The sequence below is a fragment of the Schistocerca gregaria genome, chromosome 1 (genome assembly GCF_023897955.1).
Source record: "Schistocerca gregaria isolate iqSchGreg1 chromosome 1, iqSchGreg1.2, whole genome shotgun sequence".
NCBI lineage: Eukaryota > Metazoa > Arthropoda > Insecta > Orthoptera > Acrididae > Schistocerca > Schistocerca gregaria.
In genome coordinates, this window is record NC_064920.1 from 765,169,459 (window position 1) to 765,195,304 (window position 25,846).

Genomic DNA, 25,846 nt, shown 5'->3' on the forward strand with positions numbered 1-25,846 from the left:
TGCCGTTGCCCGTACGGATTTCACAAAGCCGGCGGCCGCGAAGAGCCTTGACCACCCCTGGAATCCATTTAGGGCGAGATCCATACCCTCGTGCCCACACGTCGGCGCCCACCGAGTATTTTCCCGCACTAGGGGACACAGTACAAGGCCTGACAGGGTGAAGCAGGTGCAGTAGAGTGCGCGGTTGGCGGCCATGCAAGAGTTCAGCAGGGCTGCGATCACCCAGAGGCGTGAAGCGATAAGAACTCAGAAATTGCAGCAGGGCGTCATCTGTGGAAAAATCACTAAGGAATTTTTTCATCTGGCATTTGAAAGTGCGGACAAGGCGCTCGACCTCCCCATTCGATTGCGGATGGAAGGGAGGTGCGGTAACATGATGAATCCCTTGTCCAGTACAAAAATCACGGAAGGCCTGCGAAGAGAACTGAGGGCCATTGTCCGTGACGATCGTGGATGGCAGACCTTCTAGCGCAAAGATTTTGGACAAAGCCAGCGTCGTCGCCGCAGTGGTGGGCGACGGACATCTAACAACAAATGGAAACTTCGAGAAGGCGTCAATCAACAGTAGCCAATAAGTACCGAGGAAGGGGCCAGCAAAGTCGGCGTGCACCCGTTCCCATGGCTGAGCTGGATCAGGCCACGGAGAGGGCATTGTACGAGGTGCCGCCAGTTGTTGAGCACACTGGCCACATGCAGCAACCATATGGGCGATGTCCAAATCAATGCCGGGCCAATAAACGTGCCTGCGGGCCAGGGACTTAGTCCGAGAAATACCCCAATGGCCTCCGTGCAACAGTTTGAGAACATCTTTGCGAAGAGAGGCTGGCACCACGACCCGTGGAGACGCGCCATCCGTGGCCAGAAGAACAACACCATCACGAACAGACAGACGAAGGCGCAAGGCATGGTAGTTGCGAAGGGGATCCGATGCCCGGCCCCCGGTCCTGTCTGGCCAACCTCGTTGAACAAAACCGATCACCCGACGCAGGACCGGGTCCCGCGCAGTAGCTGACGCGACCTGCGAACCTGTAAGTGGAAAGCCCTCGACTGCACGACGTTCTTCCTCATCAATGTGGAAACAGAGGAGTTCATCGCGATCGAAAACAGGGTCGGGGCCCATCGGCAATCGCGACAATGCATCCGCGTTTGCGTGCTGGGCCGTGGGGCGATAGTGAATCTCATAATGAAAACGAGACAAGTATAAGGCCCAACGTTGCAGGCGGTGAGCTGCCTTATCCGGAAGTGACGCCGAGGGGCTGAACAGAGAGACCAGCGGTTTGTGGTCGGTGATGAGGTGAAACTTAGAACCATACAAAAAAACGCTGAACTTTTTTAGAGCATAAATGATAGAGAGCGCCTCCTTTTCGATTTGAGAGTAACGCCGTTGCGCCTCGTTGAGGGTCTTGGAAGCATAGGCAATGGGTCGTTCCGACCCATCCTCATACCGATGGGCGAGAACAGCCCCTAGGCCATACTGTGACGCATCAGTCGCCAGAACCAAGTGCTGACCCGGACGGAATGTGGCAAGACAAGGCGCCGACTGCAAATGAGCCTTCAGGCGGACAAAAGCCTGCTCACACCAGTCGGACCAACAGAAGGGGACGTTTTTGCGTAACAGCTGATGCAGAGGATAAGCTACCGCTGCTGCGGATGGAATGAATTTGTGATAATAAGCAATCTTGCCTAGAAACGCCTGAAGTTCTTTGACCGTAGACGGCCGGGGTAGAGCGTTAATGGCCGCAACGTGCTCACGGAGAGGGCGTATGCCCTCACGGGACAACTGGAAACCAAGATACTCAATGTAGGGTTGGAAGAACTGTGACTTGTCCAGATTGCACCTCAACCCAGCCGAATGCAAAACCCGAAACAGTGAACGTAAATTACGAAGGTGCTCCGCAGTGGAGGCTCCCGTGACAACAATGTCATCCAGATAGTTTATGCAGCCGGGAACGGAAGCCGTGAGCTGTTCCAAAAACCGCTGAAAAATGGCCGGTGCGCTAGCGACGCCAAATGGTAATCGCTGGTACTGATACAACCCACAAGGAGTGTTGATAACGAGAAATTCCTTGGAAGGAGCGTCCAACGGCAACTGATGGTACGCCTCCGATAAGTCAAGTTTGGAAAAGAACTGGCCCCCAGCGAGCTTGGTAAACAACTCCTCAGGACGAGGAAGAGGATAAGTGTCAATGACGCTCTGAGCGTTGACAGTGGCTTTAAAGTCACCACACAATCGCAGACTCCCGTTTGGTTTAGAAACCACCACGATCGGCGATGCCCATTCGCTGGAGGTAACCGGAAGGAGAATCCCTGAAGCTGTTAACCTGTCTAGCTCAGCCTTGACAGGTGCACGCAACGCCACTGGAATAGGGCGTGCCCGGAAAAACTTAGGGCGAGCCGTAGGTTTAAGAGTAATGTGGGCTGCAAAATCCTTGGCACAACCCAGACCAGCAGAGAACACGGACGAAAATTCACAACACAATCCATCAAGCTGTTGATACGGAATGTCCTCAGATATGAGGTGCACATCATCATCAATGGAGAACCCAAACAACTGGAAAGCATCATAACCGAACAGGTTTTCAGTGCCCGCATGATCCACCACATAAAACGTGAGGGGCCGAACAACAGACTTGTAGGCAGTGGAAGCATCAAACTGGCCCATGATAGGAATTTTCTGCTGATTATAAGTCCTCAGATTGCGCGTAACTGGAGACAAAGGAGGGGAGCCCAACGCCAAATACGTGCGAGAATTAATGAGAGTTACTGCAGAGCCAGTGTCCACTTGCATGCGGATGTCTTTATTCAGAACACGAACAGTAACAAACAACTTATTTGTTTGTGAAAGCACACAGTGAACATCCATGTCCGACGCCTCGTCCTCGTCGACAGGAACTTTATGGGACTGACACACAGAAGCAATGTGGCCTTTTTTCCTACATGAATTACACGTGGCCCAACGTTTTGGACACGCTGCCCTGTCGTGCTGTACGAAACAACGGGGGCAAGAAGGAAGCGCGGAACGAACCGGCTTCTGTGGTTGCTGGTTTCGCTGCGAGCGTTGCGGCCCAACGCGACGTTGTTTACGCGAGTGAACCGCCGCCACATCTTCGTTCTCCTGTGCAACAGGCAAATTGTCCTTGTCGAGAGTTGACTGTACAGTGCCTACATCACACCACGCGTCTATTTGCGCGCCAGCAGCGTGAGACACTTCAAAGGATTGAGCGATGCTTAGAACTTCCGACAACGACGGGTTTGGCAGTTGTAGGGCACGTTGCCGAACTTCTTTATCAGGAGCAAGCCGTAGAATAGCATCCCTAACCATTGAATCCGCATAAGACTCGTGATGAGTGTCCGTGACAAACTGACATTTCCTACTCAGGCCATGTAGTTCCGCCGCCCAAGCCCGGTAAGATTGATGGGGCTGTTTACGACACCGGTAGAACGCCACGCGGGCGGCAACGACGTGGGTGTTTGTTCGATAATAGGCAGACAATAAGTCACACATTTCTTGGAAGGACAGGGAGGCTGGTTCCCGCAGAGGGGCTAACTGAGATAGCAGCTGATAGACCCGAGGGGAAATCCAAGATAGAAATAACGACTTACACATAGGAGCGTCGACAACGCCGAAAGCCAAGTAGTGTTGCCGCAAACGCTTCTCATAATTCTCCCAGTCTTCAGCGGCCTCGTCGTAAGGAGGGAATGGAGGCGGAGAAGAGGAAGACAGACGATGAGTAAGCGACGTCGACAACGCCTGAATCGCTGCCGTCAGCTGTGTTTGTTGTTCAATGAGCGCTTGCATAAGCTGTTCCATGTCTGCCCCGTCACGAACACGCAAATCCACAACGCGGTGAAAATATCCCGACCTCGTCGCCAAAAAGTGTTATAACCTTTAATCACAATAATTGCGTGGATTTTCACACTCTCTCTTAGAAACAATAGCTGATCACATGATTACAACTCAGTCTCTCGTATTCGACTGCTGTGCCGTGACATGCGGCCGGTGCCGTTCGTAGCTAGGTGGCGCTCCCGCGCTCATCTGATTTGCGGAGCGCCTCTATCGCCGTTTGTGCGTACTGTCGTGGCGGCACTGTTAAATGTCGTGGCACTATCACAACAGTTCCTTTGAAAGGGCACGGCCGATTTCCTTCCCAATCCTTCACTACCCCGAGCTTGCACTCCGTCTCTAATGAACTCGTTGTCGACGGGACATTAAACACTAACCACCACCACCGCCACTTCCCCAAGGACGGCTTCTACTAGTTTTTCCATTCGTCTGTAAAGAATTCGTGTTAGTATTTTGCAGCTGTGACTTATTAAACTGATAGTTTGATAATTTTCACATCTGTCAACACCTGCTTTCTTAGGGATTGGAATTATTATATTCTTCTTGAAGTCTGAGGGTATTTCGCCTGTTTCATACATCTTGCTCACCAGATGGTAGAGTTTTGTCAGGACCGGCTCTCCCAAGGCCGTCAGTATTTCCAATGGAATGTTGTCTACTCCGGGGACCTTGTTTCGACTCAAGTCTTTCAGTGCTCTGTCAAACTCTTCACTCAGTATCGTATCTCCCATTTCATCTTCATCTACATCTTCTTCCATTTCCATAATATTGTCCTCAAGTACATCACCCTTGTATTGACCTTCTATATACTCCTTCCACCTTTCTGCTTTCCCTTCTTTGCTTAGAACTGGGTTTCCATCTGAGCTCTTGATGTTCATGCAAGTGGTCCTCTTATCTCCAAAGGTCTCTTTAATTTTCCTGTAGGCAGTATCTATCTTACCCCTAGTGAGATAAGTCAGTACATCCTTACATTTATCCTCTAGCCATCCCTACTTAGCCATTTTGCACTTCCTGTTGATCAACAAAAGTTATTCAACACATAGTCCATACAATTGCTTTCTAAACTGAGATCCCTGTTGTCCAAATTTTTACTGATATGAATTGTGTTTCTTATCTTGTTGTCATCATTTATCAATGCATATTTGATGCTCAAATAAATATAGATAGTCTTGTCAGTGCTTTCTATTGTCTGTGGTACTAGGTGCTCTAAAAACCTCCGCAGGAAAGTTTTTGGAGTAAGTTTTTAATGCATCTGATATCTTTCATCTGGTAGCTTTTTTTTATCTCTTTGTGTGAATATAGACTGTATTGCTTCTGCATTGTGATTCAGTAAGGTAAATCAAGAGAGAATAGGCCACAGTGCATTGTTAAAGTCTGTGTGCAGTTTCTGTAACAGATACCTCCTTCATTAGGGATGTAGTGGTGCATATTTTGAACTAAATTTCATTTATATGGTATGCCTCTGTCAAATGTTTGTCAGTTTGAATACACAGATTTTTGGGACCCTGTCTCCAAGCTTAAGAATCCACCATGTCTTTGCATGTATCTGCTTGTGTGATGTCTTGTTTTCATTTGCAAAATAATTCACATGATCCCTTAAGTACACCATACTTCAAATCCTGCAAATATTGAGTGACTGTTGACACTAGTATTATAGATTTTACACCTTTATTTTCACACACTGCTCTTAGTTTACCACAAAATATTTATGTTAACCTATGCTTATGCAACTATGTTTTTATGTTTATTTGCTGTAACAAACACAGTCAGATTTCTTTGAAAGACCAAGGAAATAACCATGGACTTTTCATCAAGGGTTGGTATTAAGAGAGATATTACATCTGCAGCTGTTACGTTGTAGATTTTCTGAATCCATGCTAGGTGTAATTCAGTATTTTATTTGTTTCTCTAAATTTCAGAATTCTGTCTTAAAAATTTCCATTATACTAGAGAAGACTGATGTGCTGTGGCATGCCATGCTTTACTCTACACTTGAAACAATCTCAAAGCATTGACACTGTGAACTGACTAATTTTAGTAGCTATATGCTGACTGTGTACTGCTAAAACCACTTCACAGACTAACAGAAACTGATTCTTAGCGAGGAGATTTCATTTGCCATTTTTGAGCAGTTTTATATATTTTCTGTAATTAGCAATGTGAACCATATTAATTATGCACAGAAATGTGTAGTTGTTTTGTGAAGTTGTCTGTTCTTAGATAGTATGAAAATGGATTTTCTTATTGTCTCACTGTGGTCCAAATACTTGCTTAATATTTAGTAGTTACTTACTATGTTTTGAGTTTCTGAAGTAAAGTACCATAACCTTTATTCTGCCAACAGCAAGGTAAAGGTGATGCATGGACTACAAGTCATTTTATTGATGTGGACAGCCCCTCTCAAAGAAAATCCCCATCTACAAAGGACCATCCTGTTTCAGTGCCTGAAACTACGGCCATTGACAAGGTATGTTACAAAAGCATGTAAATCTTACATATTTTATACAAGTTGCAGCTGCAAATATTTTTTCTTATTTGCTTGGTTATTCTTGTAATATGCTGTTTCTGTAATTACATTCAGTATCCCCAGACATGTGGTATTTGTTGTGGATTGTTACCTTCACTTTCATCACTTGCTTATGGCATTTATCGTAAATGTTACATATTTAGAGATTATTGATGGCACTTAATCCCTCAATACTCTTATTATGATTATCTTCAAACTATCATCCTGTTTTGTGATACTTCTGAATTCTTGACTCCCATCTTTCAGCTCTTGAAAGACTACACTGATCCTTTAGAAAGTACACAGAGGTGACAAAGTCATGGAAGAACAATATGCACTTATACTCATAGTGGTAGTAATGTGTACACAAGGTGCAAAAGGGCAGTGCATTGGCAGAGCTGTCATTTATACTTAGGTGATTCATGAGAAAAGGTTTCCAATATGGTTATGGCCGCATGACAGAAATTGACTGACTTTGAATGTCGAATGAGCTAGATGCGTGGAGCATTCCATTTCAGAAATCATGAGGGAATTCAGTATTCTGAGATCCACAGTGTCAAGAATGTGCTGGGAATACCAAATTTCAGACATTATCTCTCATTGTGGACAACACAGTAGCAAATGGCCTTTACATAACCACCAAATGCAGCGAAGTTTGCGTAGAGATGTCTGTTATAACAGACAAGCCATACTGTGTGAAATAACCGCAGAAATCAATGTAGGATGTATGACAAATGTATCCATTAGGACAGTGCAGCAAAATTTGGTGTTAATGAGCTATGGCAGCAGATGAGCAAAGCAAGTGCCTACACTAACAGCACATCATCTCCTGCAGACCTCTCGGCTCCTAACCATATCATTGGACCCTAGATGACTGAACGACCATGGTCTGGTTAGATGAGCCCCTTTTTAAGTTGGTAAGAGCTGATTGTAGGGTTATAGTGTGGTGCAGACCCCATGAAGCTGTGGACCTAAGTTGACAACAAGGAATTGTGCAAGCTGGGATGGTGGCTCCATATCGGTGTGGGCTGTGTTTACATGGAATGGACGGGGTCCTCTGGTCCGGCTGAAACAAATGGTTATGTTTGACTAGTTGGAGATGATTTTCAGCCACTCATGGATTTCATTTTTTGGATGACAATGCACCATGTTATTGGCCACAATTGTTCGCAACTGATTCGCGGAACACACTGCACAGTTCGAGTGAATGATATGGCCACCCAGATCACCCAACATGAATCCTCTCAAACATTTATGGGACATAATTGAGAGGTCAGTTTGTGCACAAAATCCTGCACTGGAAACACTTTTACAATTATGAATGACTATAGAGGCAGTATGGATCACTATTTCTGCAGGGAACTTCCTGTGCTATGCCAGGCAAAAGAAGGTCCAACACAATATTAGGAAGTATCCCATGGCTTTAGTCACCTCGCTGTGTACCCATATTGTTGTTCATGGTTTAGTTTCCATTTTTTTCACATAGTACTTTATTGCCATTCATAGATTTATTTAAAAATAATACATAAAATAAGGGAAAGTCGGCCACTCATCTACAGTGGACTGATGTGTGGAGTGTGGCAACACATAACAGAAAAGCTATTCACTCTAGCTTTCCTGCTCTTGCTGTTTATCTAGTGAAAGTACAAACACCAAATGCACAGTCCCATGGTCAATGTGAGACTGGCTACTGACCATCAATCATGGAAAGCAGTAGGCTGGGCTGGTAATTGCAGTGAGGGTTATGGAAGGATGCATGAGGCAAGGGGTGGCCAGTGGTGTAAGGGTAAGGCAGGTCTTTTGACAGGTGACTCATCAGCTGCACAGCAAGATGAAAGGGGAGGGTAGAGCATATAAGAGATATAGGGACGGGGCAAAGGTGAGGTGGGTCTAGGTGGAGTGAGAAACAGAAAGGAGAGATAGAAAGGAAGAGGAGTGGAAAAAGGAGTGATATTTTTTTTTGGGGAGAGAGAGAGAGAGAGAGAGAGAGAGAGAGAGAGAGAGAGAGAGAGAGAGAGAGAGACTGTGTGTGTGTGTGTGTGTGTGTGTGTGTGTGTGTGTGTGTGTGTGTGTGTGTGTGTGTGTGTGTGTGTAAGCTACTGTAGCTACTGTTATATGTTGCTATACTCCACAAGTGAGTGTCAGCTGTAAGTGACTGGTTGCCTTTCTCTTAATTGTCCCATCTTTATTGTTATACATTGCTTTTTTGACTCTTTCGCTTCCCATACCCTTTTAGTTTTGTTACTGTCTTTTACTCACTTACCCACACCTCATTGTCCATTTCTTTATTAATTAAGATGTCTATCCTTTCTTCTCCTCTTCAGCATCTGCCTTCAAAATGTGCACCAGCCACCTTCTGTTGTGCAGTGTGAACACTCACTGTTTCAATGGCCCTCCACACTAATAAGTGCCACGCAACAACTCCTTACCCTCACTATGATAGCTGATTTTTGGACATTAGTTCCAGTGCTGTTTTTAACATGTTCTCTACAGCTAATTCATGCTGCCTAACTGTTAGTTTGTCTTATATGTTTATTTATGAACAGATTGTACTATCTCACATGTTTCTTACTGTTGCTCATATCAATTTGAGATTGAGCATATTTATTTACAAGCGTACCTACTACCTCATGCATTTTTTCTGACCTCCCTTCTAACTTCCTGTGTACGAGTAGTTCTTATCTCCATATAGTTTTCAGCTCCTTATTTTCAGCCTTTATAACTATTTTTTTAGCCACTCCTGTTGTCTCCTGACCCTCCAACCACAAAGCCCTCCTCATTCTTCCTTCATGAATTCTGAAAACTCTCCTCTTTCTGAAATCTTGTCTGGTACATGATATCCACCTGATTTGCTTAGCATTAAAATTGGCATCTCTGGCTGTCACCCATCCTACTGCAAGAACCTTCACCTTTCTGGTAGTCTTTGCCCTCACTAATCCAGGTCTTCACAGTCACACAATCGAAGCTCAAACTGTACTTGACAGCCTCTGCTCCTATTGCAAAATCCTTTTTAGTCCCGCCTTGCAGGTCTGGGAATTAGAATAGGCCCGAGGTATTCCTGCCTGTCATAAGAGGCGACTAAAAGGAGTCTCACACATTTTGGCCTATTTGTGATGGTCCCCTGCAGGGTTTGACCTCCATTTTTCAAAATTTTCTCGAACAGCGAGCCAACTGGGGAAGGGCGCCTTAAGTGGTGCATCGTGTCCATCGTGCCTTGAGATTTTAGCCCACTTTCTCGTTGTCACACTGTAGTCCAGCTCATTCTCCATCTCTTGGGCGAGGACGCCTTCATGGATGTGTTTTCCACCATGCACTACTCAGTGTTGCTTTTTGCACTGACGATGACCATGGACTTCTTTGCACCTCATATCCAGCACAGTAGCCAGTCCATTGTGGTCGGGCCGCCATGTACGCTGTTGGTTGTAGCCCCCTGACAACACAGGAATCGTTCTGCTGATGCCTGCGCCAATAGCACCCCACGTATGCCAAGGAGTAGATGCCCGTCATTCTGGGGCATTGGGACTCCCAGCAATGGCCATCCTGTCATGTGGCCTTTGTTGCGGCTGGGTGGCACCTGTGGTGAGGGCAACTGGTCGGGGCCGGTGGCATCAGGGCGGATGACATGTGATGAAGCGTACCACTTCATCACTTGCTGGTGATCAAATACCAGCAGTCTCCTAGTGTTACAAGTCTCAGTACAGTGGAAGAAAGTACAACACTGAATCATTCCTCTCCCTAGCCACACCATGAGAGGAATGCCAGGCTAAGGACGGCAGCAAACCTTATTCACCCCGGTACCTCGTATGTACGAGAACTGATGGGACTCCTTTGTTTCAATGAAGCCACAGCTTTTTGTGAGCATTTAGAAGACAAGTTTGGGGAGGTGGAGGGTTTGTCCAAAATGCGATCTGGGTCAGTCTTGATAAAAACAGCATCCTCTGCCCAGTCACGGACTTTGCTGGCTTGTAACAAGTTGGGGGATGTTTCTGTTACCATTACACCACATAAGAGCTTAATATGGTCCAGGGTATTATCTTCCACAGGGAATTTCTTTTGCAGTCTGACGACGAGCTGTGTGCCAATTTAGAGTGGCGAGGTGTTCATTTCGTGTGGTGTGTCCATCGGGACCCAAGGGATAATCAGGTTGCCACCAGTGCCTTCATCTTGGCCTTCGAGGGTGGCACCTTACCCGAGAAGGTCAAGGTAATGGTTGACCGCTGTGATGTCAAGCCATATATTCCTCCCCCGATGCAGTGCTTTAAGTGCTGGACGTTCGGCCATATGTCTTCCTGCTGTACTTACAGCATCACATGTTGAGATTGTGGACGTCCATCACATCCCAATAATCCATGTGCCCTGCCTCACATCTGTGTCAGCTACGGAGAGCATCATTCACCTTGCTCACCCGACTGCAGGATTTTAAAGAAAGAGAGGAAATCATGGAATAAAAGACTCTGGACCGACTGACCTGCACTGTGGCTAAGAGAAATTATGAGCGCCTACATCCTGTGGCTATGGCCTTCTCATACATCACCGCTACGAGAACAGTTGAAGCCTCATCTGTTCCGCAAATTCCAGTCGACTCTCAGAACCAGAAGGCTACACCTGCCTCTTTGATGGTGGTGGTGGTGGTGGTGGTGGTGGTGGTGGTGATGGGGGGTTGGAGGTGGCGGAGGTGGGGGGTGGCAAGTACCCCCCCCCCTTTTACTCCCGCACCACCTACCTTAGAAGCACTGTCTCCCCCCCCTCCCCCCCCCCCCAACCACTGGGGACTCCAGTCCCCACTTCTGAGCCAGAGAAGTGTAAGTCTTCTTTGGCCCCTCTCGTCATGAAGGGGTCCCTTGGGTTACTCCCTTCCCAGGTTTCTGCTAATGGGAAAGATGATGCCTGCCAGTGGCTGAAGTGCCCAAAAGCAGCTGGTCGTAGGGCTTCACAATCGTCTTCCGTCCCAGAGACTGAATCAGTGAAGCCCTCCCAGCCAGAGAAACCCAAGGAGCAGCGAGAAAAGTCCAAACAGAAGACCCCTAAGGCTAAGAAAATTGCAGTGGCACCCACACCACCGCTACCTACAAGCTCTGCATCTGGGGATAAGGTGGAGATTCTGGTGTCCGCTGAGGTCCTAGATCTTGCTGGACTCTCAGACACAATGGATATAGACTGTTCAAGCAATAAGTCCGTGGCAGCAGGTGACCCTGAGGTGTAAACTACCCCATTGAATGTTCCATGCCTCACTATGATGTCGTCCTCCAGTGGAATTGGAGCAGTTTTTCCACCGCCTGGCTGAGCTGCGGCAACTGTTAAGCTTTACACCTGCTTTCTGCATTGCCCTCCAGGAAACCTGGTTCCTGGAAATGCGGTCCCCTGCCCTTCACGACTATAAGGGATATTACAGGAACTGTAGTGACTATAATCGAGTGTCAGGTAGAGTTTGAGTTTATGTCCCAAACTGAGTCTGTAGTGAAACTGCACCCCTTCAAACCCCTCTTGAGGCTGTGGCTGTCAGAATAAGGATGACACAGGAAATAACTGTCTGCAATGTATATCTTCCTCCAGACAGTGTAGTACCCCTAAATGTATTAGCTGCACTGATTGATCAACTCCCTAAACCTTTCCTACTTTGGGAGATTTTAATGCCCATAACCCCTTGTAGGGAGGCACCATGCGTACTGGCCGAGGCAGAGATGTCGAAAGTTTACTGTCTCAGTTCGACCTCTGCCTCTTAAATACTGCGGCCACCAAACATTTCAGTGTGGCTCGTGGTAGTTACTCGACCATTGATTTATCCATTTGCAGCCCAGGACTTCTCCCATCTATCCACTGTAGAACACATGACGACCAGTGTGGTAGTGACCACTTCCCCATCTTCCTGTCACTGCCCCTGTATCAGGCCCATGCACGCCTGTCCAGATGGGCTTTAAACAAGGCAGACTGGGAAACTTTCACCTCTGCGGTCACCATCGACTCTTCCCCACACGGTAACATCGTTGTGACAGTTGAGCAGGTGACAACAACAATTGTTACTGCGGCGGAAAACGTGATCCCTCACTCTTTAGGGTGCCCTAGACGAAAGGCGGTCCCTTGGTGGTCGCCGGAAGTTGCTGAGACAATTAAGGAGCGTCGAGGAGCTCTACAGTGGCATAAGTGGCGCCCTTCCCTGGAGCACAGTGTTGGGAGACAAACGTCTCACCCATTGGGTGCCATATGTCACATTTTCAAGTCTGGATGAAGATCAGACGTCTTTTTGGGTACCAGATGCCTACAGGTGTCCCTGGCATTAACATCAATGGCATGTTATCTACCGATGCAAATGCAATTGCTGAGCACTATGCTCGAGCCCCTACGTCAGAAAACTATCCCCAGCCTCTCTTACCCTCAAACGGCGTATGGAAAGAAAAGTCCTCATACGCTACATGCCACCGTGAAGCCTATAACGCCCCATTTACAGAGTGGGAACTCCTCAGTGCCCTTGCACATTGCCCCGACACAGCTCCTGGGACAGATTGGATCCACAGTCAGATAATGAAACATGTCTCATCTGACTACAAGCGACATCTCCTCATCATCTTCAACAGTATCTGGTGCAATGTCGTCTTTCCATCACAATGGTGGAAAAGCACTATCATTCCGGTGCTTAAACCTGGGAAAAAACCACTTGATGTGGTTAGCTATCGACCCATCAGCCTCACCAATGTTCTTTGTAAGCTGCTGGAATGTATGGTATGTTGGCGGTTGGGTTGGGTCCTGGAGTCACGTGGCATACTGACTCCATGTCAGGGTGGCTTCCGCCAGGCTCGCTGTACCATTGATAATCTTGTGTCCCTCGAGTCTTGCCATCTGAACAGCCTTTTCCAGACGCCAACACCTGGTTACTGTCTTTTTTTGATTTACGAAAAGCGTATGACATGATCCGGTGACATCATATCCTTACTACATTATACGAGTGGGGTCTCCGAGGTCCGCTCCCGATTTTTGTTCACAATTTCCTGTTGCTTCATACTTTTCATGTCCAAGTTGGTGCCTTCCTTAGTTCCCCCCCCCCCCCCCCCCCCCCCCCCCCCATATCCAGGAGAATGGGGTCCCGCATGGCTCCTTATTAAGTGTATCTCTATTTTTAGTGGCCATTAATGGTCTAGCAGCAGCTGTAGGGCCGTCTGTCTCACCTTCTCTGTATGCAGATGACTTCTGCATTTCATACTGCTCCACCAGTATTGGTGTTGCTGAGCGGCATCTACAAGGAGCCATCCACAAGGCACAGTCATGGGCTCTAGCTCATAGTTTCCAGTTTTTGGCCACAAAGTCTTGTGTTATGCACTTGTGTCGGCGTCGTGCCGTTCATCCTGAACCAGAATTTTACCTTAATGATGATCCACTCACCATAGTGGAGACATACCGATTCTTAGGACTGGTTTTCGATGCCAGATTAAATTGGCTTCCTCACTTCCATCAGCTTAAGCAGAAGTGCTGGCAGCACCTCAATGCCCTCTGCTGCTTGAGCAACACCAACTTCGATGCAGATCGCTCTACTCTGCTGCAGCTCTACAGAGCCCTTGTTCAATCCCGCCTTGACAATGGGAGTATGGTTTATGGTTCGGTGGCACCCTCAGTGTTGCGTTTACTCGACCCACTGCAGCACTGTGGCACTCACCTAGCAACAGGAGCTTTTAGAATGAGTCCAGTGACCAGCGTCCTGGTGGAGGCCGGAGTCCCTCCATTGCAGGTTAGGCATGCACAGTTGCTCTCCAGTTATTTTGCACACATTTGTAGTTCTCCTCCGCATCCGAATTATCTTCTCCTTTTCCCACCCACGGCAGTTCATCTCCCTCATCGGCGGCCCAGATCAGGGCTTACAATTGCAGTTTGTGTGCGATCCCTTCTCTCCGAACTGGAGTCCTTGCCTTTACCACATACACTTTAGGTTCATTCATGAACACTTCCATGGTGTACACCTAGGCCACGGCTTTACCTGGACCTCTCACTAGGCCCTAAGGACTCACTTAACCCTGCGACCCTGTGCTGTCACTTCCCCTCGATTCTTGACATGTACTGGCGTGATGAAGTGGTTTACACTGATGGCTCGATAGCTGATGGTCGCATTGACTTTGCTTATGTTCATGGGGGACATATAGAACAGCACTCCTTATCAGCTGGCTGCAGTGTTTTCACTGCAGAGCTGGCAGCCATATGTCATGCTCTTGAGCACATCTGCTCAAGCCCATGCAAGTAATTTCTCCTGTGTACTGACTCATTGAGCAGCCTGCAAGCTATCGAGCAGTGCTGCCCTGTCATCCTTTGGTAGCAACCATATAGCCACCTATTACGCCATGTAGAACCCTATTTAAAACAGTTCCAACCTCCCTCCAATCATTATCCTCCTACCCTTCCACATCGTCATCCCCTGGTAATATTTCAGGACCTCACTTCTAACTAGGCCTCAACTTTCTTTCCTAAATTCCTCCTCAATGAACCTAACATCACGTCTATGGAATGTACAGTTATGTGTAACCTTAAAACCAATCCAGACCATTCATCCTTACTGTGGGGAAAGGCTCCACCACAGTAGTCATGAATCATGGTGACTCTGTAGTTGAGAGTCTCTGCCAATTTTCTGGCACCTCTGCATACAAACCTTAATGACCATGATCCCCTCCCAGAAGTCCGACATGACTTCCAGCAGCTCCTTGAAGCCTTAGGTCCATCCTAAAATCTGACAGTTGAATTCATTTCCCTCCTCACATAAGCGACCCCACACATTCCTACCATTTACCTACTCCACAAACCCAACACTATAGGTCTCACCATTACTTGTCCATTGTCACTGGGCACAGTGCTCCCGCAGAATGAACTTCTGCCTTTGTTAACATGTCCTAACTGTTGTTCATAACCACTTATTTTATCTTCAAGACCCTGCTCACTTCCTTCACCGTCTCTCCACAGTTACCACCAGGCTCCTTGTTAGTCACTATGGATGTGCCATCCTTGTACACAAACATCCCTCTTGCCCAAGTTTGAGACCATGGAACACTACCTTTCCCAACACCATCCTGATACCAAAACCACCGCCTCTTTCCTAATTTGCTAGCCAACCAAATCCTGACCCAGAATTATTTCACTTCTGAAGGCCAAATCTATAAACAAATTCATGGAACTGCTATGGTATCCACATGGCATCAATCTATGACAACTTATTTACGGACCATCCGGAGTGATCTTTCCTATCAAGTCAATGCCTTAAAACGCTCTTCTCGTTCAGATTTGTTGATGACATTTGCATGATCTGTACTTGTGGCAAGCACAACCTTTGCTTTTTCCTCTATTACCTCAACACCTACTCCCAAATCTCGTTTACCTGGTCCTTCTCAGCTCAACAAGCTACCTCCCTAGATGTCCATCTCCATAAATATATATATCAACCATAACAGTATCTTCTCTTTGACAGGTCATGTCAGAAAGTCTCTTCCTTACAGCCTCACCACCTGAGGTTGCTCTATCTGCAGCAGAAAGCACAAGTTGTCAAAATATACTGATGACCTTATTAGCGCCTTTATTGGCAAGAGCACTCCATTCATAAACATATCTCCCATAACATCTCTTCCCCTGACACTAGTAAACCTATTTACCAGCTAGCAACCAGCACTCTTATAACTCCAGTCACATCCCAGTCTTGAATAGTTCTACTACATGTCACCAGAGCTTCAACTATCTCTCATCATGCCCTGAGATGAGAGATATCCTTCCCAAAATCCTCCTCACATCACCCAAACTAGTGTTCTACCAGCTACTGAATTTACAGAATGTCATAGTGTATCCTTATCCCAGACCTACTCACCATGAGTCATTTCCTTGTGATCTTCACAGGTGCCAGACTTGGCCCATACACCCACTCACTATCTCCTACTTCAGTCCAGTAACAGATACTTCTTACACAGTGAAAGACAGGACCACATATGAAAGCAGCCATATTATATATCTGCTATGCTGTTATTACTGTATTACATTCTATGTGGGCGTGACATGTAACCAACCAGCCATCTCCTCACATGAATGAATGGTCACCAACAAACTCTTGCAAACTTCAAACTAGACCATCCTGTTGCCAGATATTCTACACACCACAATACGAATGGTCACCAACAAACTCTGGAACACTGCAAACTAGACCACCCAGTTGCCAGATATGCTACATACCACAACACAAATGACTTCAACAGCTGCTTCATTAGGCAGGCCATTTGGGTACTCCCTTCCAGCACAAGTTTTTCCAAACCTCGGAGATGAAAAGTCTTTCTCCAGTATATCCTGTACTCTTGCAATCCCCATGGCCTAAACATCTGCTAACATGTTTCCCACTGCTTCACATCACCTTTTCCCTTTTGCCCTCTTTCTTCCGGCCACATCACACTTCAACCATCCAGATTGTGTACTGTCTTCTGCCACTACTTGCTCCTCCCACATGGTCTCTCTCTCTCTCTCTCTCTCTCTCTCTCTCTCTCTCTCTCTCTCTCTCTCTCTCTCACACACACACACACACACACACACACACACACACACACACACACACACACACTTTTCTCTTTCTCCCCCCCCCCCCCTGCCTCCTCCTTCATCCTCAAATTCCTCTTCTTTTCAACCCCCCCCCCCCTCGTCCCCCTGCCCCTGCTCTCTCTCATGCTCTGTGCTTTTAACTCCTTTTGTCATGTTGTGGAACTGCTGAGTCATCTGTTGAAAGACTACTGGTCTTGCTCTATCCTGCTACCCCCTCTTTGCCTCGTGTGTTCTCCCCACCTCATCTTAGTTTCCATCTGCTCAGGAAATTGATTTAATAATTGACCATAATCACCAGTCTCACCACAGTCATAGGAATGTGTGTTTGGGTGTCTGTGTGGTGTGGTTTAAGTGTGTCTGTTTTTAGTACAAAAAGAATAGGCTCATGACAGCTTGTGTGAATACTGTTTTCTGTTATTTGTTGCTATGCTCCACACATCAGTCTGCTAACAATGGCTGGTTGCCTTTCCCTTGGTGTTTGTATGTTCCATCCAGGAATTTCCATGATTGTTGTTGTTTAAGAAAAGTGATTGGCATCATGTATAATGATAAAAAGCTCCTACTCACCAGTTATGCAACTGACTTCTTAGATTGGTATGTAAAACAGGAAATATTGCTGAGAAATAAGCTCCATAAGCGGGAACAACAGTTACTGGTGTAAGAACAAAATATTCTCACTTATTAGTGTTTGTCTTGACTCTTTTTCCCCACTGTTGAATGGTTACTATTACTTACGTTCAAGGTTCAGAGATATTAGGAATACCCTATTATTTGTGAATTCAGTTGCCGTTAATCTTTGTGGTAATCTGACAAGTAAGGTGCAGGGCTCTGACCTGTTAAATACTAGTCTGAGTTATACTCCAAATAAGCTACAGACATTGTAATATTATGTTTGGTGTTTGTATGTGAATAATCAACAACATATTGCAGTAGTACACACTCACAAGCCAAGATTGTAGAGAAGAAGAAAAAATGAAAAATGTTGCAGTCACAACCATTCACACATACAACACATGATTCCATTGTCAGTGCCTGTTTGTTTATTTTATTTCTCTTTCTTGATTGAGCATCCTGAACGTTTATATTTGTTTGGTGCATGTGCAATCTCTCTGCAGCTTTTCTTCTCTGTGGTGTTTGCTATTCTCTGTGCAAGCAAGAAATTGTGTAAAGCTTATTCATCTTTAATTGTTTTGTGTTGTTGTTTACATCATTCTGTATGGTTGGTATTCCTAATCTGCTGCATGTGGAAGAATGATACGCAAGGTGTTGCGTTGTTCATCTTTCAGGTAAAATTATTATGCTACTTATCTTTTGCAACTGAATTTTACTTTTGTTTCTGAAATTTCATTTTATTGTTTTATACATCTTCAGTGGTTAGTGTTATTTGATCTATGTTTTCTATTTGATCTATCTTAATTTACTCTTTTATTAGCATTTCCAGACTCTCACTTCCTTTCATAAATGTTTACGCTGAGCTGTGTGTCATTACACTGAGAGCAGGGATAAGTGCAGTAACAACAAAATGCAGCTCAGTGCAAATATCTGTACAAGGAATTTTGTGTGTGTAAATGCTAACAGAAGAATTAATGAAATACATCAAATATAGGAGAGAGAGAGAGAGAGAGAGAGAGAGAGAGAGAGAGAGAGAGAGAGAGAGACATAACTGAAGAGCTTCAAGCACTTAGCTGTAAACGAATCATGTTTGGTTAAGGACAAAAAATAAAATTTGATTGAAAAAATAGCAATAGTTATTAGCTATTCTAATCTACAAGATAAAGATTATTTAAGTAGCAACTGAGAAAGATGGGTGCATATGTTGAAAAAATAAGACGTAATGTTGTGTGTATTCTTTTGTTCTCCATTCACAGTACCAGTTTGCAAAGATGTTGGATACTGTTAAAAATGCCACAGCTTTCCAGGAGGCATATCACTCTGATATCCCTCCATTGACTCTTCCTACATCAAGTGCAGCATCGACTGTAGACGATGAGCCTTTTAGTAAAGAAGACCAACTTACGTACAGAGTACAGGAAAACAAGCAGCATTCTGTTAGTCCAGGAGAAGAACTCAGGAAATATATTCAACAGGTAATGGACTGGGAAAGCCTATCACTAAAAGTTGTTTACTGGAGGTGGGAGAGGCACACACAGTTCATATAGTCAAGATCAGTAATTATTTCATTCTTATGTGCGATCCATAATGCAGGCATTTTCCTGTATACATATATATAGGGCATTGTTATCAGAATTAAAATCATAAATTGACATATTTAGACACGATGAAGGACATTATTTGCACTTGTGTATAGTTCCTGAGAACAGGTCAGATGAAATTACAGCACTTTCATGATTCTTTGACATAAATTGGTGGCACATGAAATGTCTGATACACTAACACGCGCAATCTCTGTGGCGTGCACTGCTTTGCATTATGTTAGTCTAAGAGTAGGTGAAAGGCACTTTTCTGTCTGTTATTCTCTTGAAATCTTCTATATTTATTTATTTATTGTCTGCAATGCATATTTGCTCTCCAGTTGAGGCTATGAACTGCTCCTTGTGATTGATCATCATGGCCTTCTCAGGCTAGGCATTTACCTTATTCCTTCCAAATGTGGCATAGCATATGCTGACAAGACAGTATTCACTCTCCAAATTGTAACACTAGAATCATACATAGCTCTTGTAGTTCAGTATGTCAACTGTAGCAAAATGTTGGATTGCCGAAGAACATGAAGTAAATTATAACAGTGCAGAATTGTTTATCTATGCATAACTTATTGGTACAGTAAACTCTCAATTATTATCCGCTTTGCATATTACCTGCAGCCTATTTCTCCCAGTTCTTTGATAGTTGCTGAAAATTTTTCTTTTATGTTGGAGCACTTGCCAATGAATGATAATGTCATGTTACAACACTAGTTAACAGTGTGCTGCTCTAATACCTCAAGTGCTGGATTGCATTGCTGTGGTGAATATTGTAGTCATTTGATTTCTGTTAGTGCTGAACAATGTCTGAAAAGTGAAAATATGTTGTGCTAACAGTACAGCAGAAGCTGGAGATAATACACAAACTTGAAGACAGTATTGATACGTGGAATCTGGAACTGATTTACAATGTGGGTGGAATTGTGATCTGTGACACTTGGAAAAACAAATTTGCTAGCATGTCTGACTCATTTAAAGGTTTGTGAAAGTGAAAGGCTATGAAAATATCTACAAACACAGAACTGGATAAAGCCAAGCTGTAATGGTTTCAGCAGAAAAGAACAGAGGGCAGACTAGTATCTGGATCAATAAGTGCCAAACAGGCCCAGTTTTTCTTCAAAACCTTGGGGATTGAAGGATATTTTAATGCATCTTCCAGCTGGCTAAGTAGATTTAAACAGTGTCATGGTATCCAGGAGATCGCCATCTAATGAGAAAAGCTAAAAGCAGATAATAAGCCTGCTTCTGAATTTTGTTGTGATTCCCATGAGTGTACAGTATGAGAAAATTTAGAACTGGAGCAAATAAACAACAAGGACGAAACTGGGCTGTTTTGGAAGTGTCTACCAACAAAGACTTAAGCTTTCGAGACAGAGCGTAGTGTACCTGGTTATAAATCAAAAAAGAAAGGATAACTGTGTTGTATTGTGCTAATGATACAAAATTGTATAAAGTTAAGTTTGGTATAATAGGTAAAATGAAAAAAAAACTGCTCTCTTTCAAAGAAAAAGAAATGTACATGTATGTGTTCATTATTTTCATCAGAAAGAGACTGAATGGACTGCAGGATATTTCAAACATGGCTGCATAAGTGTTCCATGCTACAGGTCCGAGAACATTTAACTTTGAAGGGTCTACCTGCTTGCATCTAAATGAACTTGCTCTGAAATTGGATAACAGGATGATATTTGTAAAATACGTACCACCTAATGTGACAGCTTTAATTCAGCCAATGGTTCATGGTGTCAGTGCTGCAATGAAGAAAATATATGGAGGAAATCTGCTACAAAATCTTATTGATGAGGGCAGCAGTCTTCAAACATTTTGGAAACAATTGACTGTGCAATTTATGAAGTGTGGAAGGTATAGTCTAAGGTAAAACAATCAGCCACAGCCAATTCATGGAAAAACATTAATCCTGAAATTGATGAAATTGGTGATTCCAATGATGAAGAACACTGCTCATTAACAACATTAGCTCCTGTTTTGAAAAGTACTCCAGAGTGTGAAACTTGACAAAGAAAGTATTTCTGTTTGATTTGGAACACACAGAGAATGTTAGCTGCTGTTTTGAAAAGTACTCTGGGGTGTGAAATTTGACAAAGAAGGTTTTTCTGAATTGTTTGATGTGGACCGCATAGAACTAGGTCATGGGATGTTGAGTGACATTGCTACTGTTACCAAGAACAAGAGAAATCTGAGGGGTACGGGGAGGGGGGGGAATGACAGTGACAAAGATAACATTTGTCTAATTCCAGAAACAGTAATCAGTCATGCATCAGCACTTGAGTGGGGTGAAGGGTTATTGGACAACCTGGAACAGCAAGGACATGATCCCCTTTCTGACAAGTTGGTAGTGTGTAAAATTCATAGCATGTTATGTAAAAGGTGTACCTCATTGAGACAGAAATCAATTCAAGAATATTTTGTTTCAAAGTAGTGCAGTGTAATGTGAAACTGACTTGCCACTCTATGCTTTGTAAGTACTGTATTCTCATGCATAATATGATAAATAAAATAGAATTTATTTTAAACATTATTTGAGTGATTTTAATTATGACATTGTGATTAATTTTTGTTTTTGAACAACTCTAATACATTACCATGTACTTGAAGTGTTGGTTATCTGCGGAATTCAATTATCCATGATTTTCAAGTCACCAGTTACTGTGGACAATCTAGAGTACACTGTACTGTGTTGTAAAAGAGCTTATGAATATTTACCTTGATGTTTACCTTGTAGACATTAACAGACTTAGCAGAATCTTGGTCAGCAGTTCGCAGAAACATGCCTAGGCTATTTTGCATGCTTCCACACCTGACTGAAAAATTCATCCTCAGCCATGTTTGCTTCTCTGAGTTGTGAGCACAATGAAAGTTTGAACCAGGCCTGGAGCCATGCTCACATAGCTAATTGTTAAAGTGGCTGCTCATGACAAACAGGAAATTTGGGTTGTAGTCCTGGATTGGCGCAAGTTTTCAGTTGTCATTACACATTCATGATACTGCAGGTGGAATGGATTCCACTAATATTGTTTCAGGTGATTGCACCTTCCTTCATTTCATCCCAGTTGATCTGTTTACCTAATTTCACTGTTCTTATTTTATTTCTTGCTTGCAGGCTTTTAGATCGTAACAGGTATTTGCGTATTTCATCATACTTGGGTTGGAAATTAAATACAACATTTTCAGGAAGTGCGGTAAATATTTCAGAACAACTTGAAATATAACAATTCTTAGAAATATAATTCCCAGTTTTTGCAAAGTTATAGCTGTTTGAATATTGTTCATAAAAAAATCTAACAATAATGAGCAAGAATGCACAGATAACTTACTGAAACAGTATTATTATTACTATTTTGTCGAAAGTCGACATGTTGAGAAACATGGCTGTTGTACTATAAGGTTTATAATTTATAAAAAACAGCTACCAGCCACATGTGGCTGGTAGCTGTTTTTTTTATAAATTATAAACCTTATAGCATTATTATTGTTATTATTTATTTATTTATCCAGGGATCATTTTTACAATGATTTTGGACTTGTCATCATAATACACGCATGCGCAGAATCTATGAGGGAAGTAATACGCAATAATTTTACTGCCAAGAAGCTTAATAGGTAACAAAAAGAAAAAAATCACAAATGTACTTACATCTTTTACCTATTTTTTGTACATAATCACCAATTTTCTCAACACATTTCTCCCATCGTGGTACCAGTTTCAATATGCTCTTTGTAGAAAAATCTGTTTGGTTGGAGTACTTCTGATTCATTGCCACATATGTTGCAAAGTGTTCACCGGCCAGGAATTTCTTCATGGGACCAAACAGATGAATGTCTGATGGTACTAGACGGACTGTATGGAGGATGCTGGAACACCTTCCACTCAAATTTAGAAGTTTTTTCAAAAACAACACGGGGGCGAGCATTGTCATGAAGAAGTTTGACACTGTCAGCATTAATGTTGTGGCTTTTGTCGGGTGTGATACAACTGAACCAAAGTTTTCATGTGGGTTGCATCATTCATGTTGGTCTCCTGTTCAGCAAAGCCAACAAGTAACACATGATGCCTATCCCAGAACACTATCACAAACAGTTCCCTATCAGATTGAGGCACTTGGAATTTTTTTTTTTTTTTCGTACTGGGGAACCATTATGTTTCCACTTCAAAGAGGCCTGCTTGGTTTTGAGTGGTTAGTGATACGCCCATGACTCATTACCAGTGATGATTCCTGATGATGCCCTTCTGCATCGTAATGTGTTAAGTGATCCAAGCTTGTCATCAGTCACTCACTTAAGCATCCAGTGAGCACTGACTTTACGAAATTTCTCAGTGTCTCATGATCAGTATCACACACGGCACCATAGAAAATGTTGAACTGTTGCGATAATGTTCACATTTCCAAATGCTGTTTGTTCAAAATTGCTGCTTGAATAGCTCTGATATTATGAGGTGTTGCAGCTGTTACCAGCTGCCCAGAGCATGGCATATCACTAAGGTTCACAAGGCTCAGATCTTGAAAGAATAAACACCACTCGGAGAGACTGATACAGTCCATACAGTTGTCCCCACACATATCACGCATATCCCTGTGAATTTCACTCAGTTTATGCCCTTTGGCCCACAAATATCAGATTACACTTCTCCACTATTCACAAGTTGACAGTAGCATGCACGCCATGTACAGGCTTCTCTCGCTAGAGCTGCGCATGAAAGCAAAATATTTTGTGTAGCACAGACTTCAGATTATATTGTCAAGAAATTTCAACATTCCAGCTGAAATATCAGGGGGGAAAAATTATTTTGTATTATTTTCCAATCCTCCCTTGGAAGTATGCTTTCCTGAATATGAGATCAGCTTATGAACAACTGCGCTGTCTCATTCAATTGGTCCTTGTTGTACCCTCTGCCAAGCACTTAAATGTGAATTGCAGAGTAGTCATGTAGATGTAGATGTAGATGTAGATGTACAATATTCTTTGATGTGAACACAGTTTTTCTCATCATTGCTGCACACCTGAACTACATCTACTGGTGACTCCAGCACTGTAAACTTGTTGCTATGCCCCTTGCACCAACTCCAAATTGGCTGGAAAGCTGACTTCAAGCCTTTACATTTGCCACGATTCCTCTCAGTTCACGTGAAAAACTGAGTCACGTATATCACTGCACTGTCTCTGAATTCTGTAGAGTAAACAAAGCTACATTTTTTTAGGTCTGGGAAGGCTGCAGTTGCAGCCCTATAGCCACCCTGTCTTCCCCCCTGGATTCACCTCTGCCCAGAACACCTGTAAACCTGCATTAGTATTCATGTCTCCACATATTATTCAGCATTTTGTGCTGAGTTTTGTTAAAGAAAGTGTCAGCTCTACAAATAGGTGAATGGTACACATGCAGAATGATTAGCTTTGTTATTTCTGTGGCTGCCATGTTTATCTACATTAAGTGTGATCAGATCATTTCTAACTTAAAGATGTGTGCTAATTCTGACATAAATACATGATAGCCCATCATTTAAAGTAGTTCTACAGTAGCAACTTGCAGCTTCATACCACATATGCATTATATGCTGTGTTTGATTTTCTTTTGCACCATTGCTCTGTAATGCATACCACAATGCTGCTCAAAGACTGTAATTCAGTTTCAAGCTGGTGTACTTTATTTTTAATAGACTGTGCATTCTTATGAAGAAAGATGATTCCTAGCAAATTTCTCTGATCATTGTGAACTCTGGTGTGGTACATTCTCTCTTCTCTGTACTCAGTGAGGAAATCTCTAAATTAGTTGAAATACATGTAAGGCAGGGGAATCTGTAGCATGGTTTATTGTAAAACCACAGTGACAGGGATTTGACCATGTGTGGCCCCACATCCTCCTGCTATACTCTAGGTAAGTAAACCCCATCAATCTTCCTCTCCTAGTCCTGTTGATATGTAGACCATGCCTAGTGTAGCCCCATCTCCGATATCCTCACTGGCACAAGTGCAATGTGCACCCAGTCAGCAGAAATAACATGAATTGTTTAGAAGAGAATGGGCTATTTTTTTAAAATAACTCTTCACATCTCATCACAGTGTTACACTTAGTTATTCTGAGTATCTTTCGGTGCACTTGTAATTCTGTTTTGTGGCAAATTTTGCCTTGTGTTAGTTTTTTCCTGTAACTTCATTTTCCATCCATCCACATAGATAAAATTGTATTGAAGTCGGGTCTGAGATATGTTACATTTAGATGATACATTATCTAGTGGTTAAAATGTGCAGAAAGAAAATGCCCACCCCTGTAGTGAAAGGAACCTTATCCAATAATAGTGGCAGTTCACTTTGCAGGAAATGTGCTTATTGTGTTTTGTAAGAAAGTTAGTTAAGGCAATGGACCTAACTAACTAATTACATACCACATCATACTTAAAGTTTACGTAGTAGTGACACAGAAAATATTTTTTCGAATGAAATTTGGATTTTTGTCACACCACAGATGTAAGCTATGGCTGTTGTTGATGCCCTCATCCATGAAAGCAGCTACATGAATGAGTTATTTGAATGTTACACTTAGCACTAAGCAGTTGTCCATCAACAAACATCAAATAATTGAGCTTTGTGGCCTGTGTGTGATATTGTAGTTACATACTCCTTTAATTCAGATGTCAAAACACTAGGGTGATACTCTATTCATCATAAGAATAACCTTATGTAAACATTATGTCATGTATTCTTCCGCATTTGCTTGAATCTCATTGGATTTTGTTT

At 43.6% G+C, this 25,846-nt stretch overlaps 1 protein-coding gene across 11 annotated transcripts in view; it reads left to right on the plus strand.

Annotated features, from left to right (window-relative positions):
• Window positions 1-25,846, plus strand: part of LOC126268066 (centrobin) — a 245,520-nt gene that overhangs the window by 169,505 nt on the left and 50,169 nt on the right. For all 11 annotated transcript variants that reach the window (XM_049973525.1, XM_049973550.1, XM_049973505.1 and 8 more), the window contains 2 exons: window positions 6,186-6,308; window positions 18,758-18,976. In XM_049973525.1, the coding sequence (XP_049829482.1) occupies window positions 6,186-6,308; window positions 18,758-18,976 (342 nt within the window). The remainder of the gene's footprint in view (window positions 1-6,185; window positions 6,309-18,757; window positions 18,977-25,846) is intronic.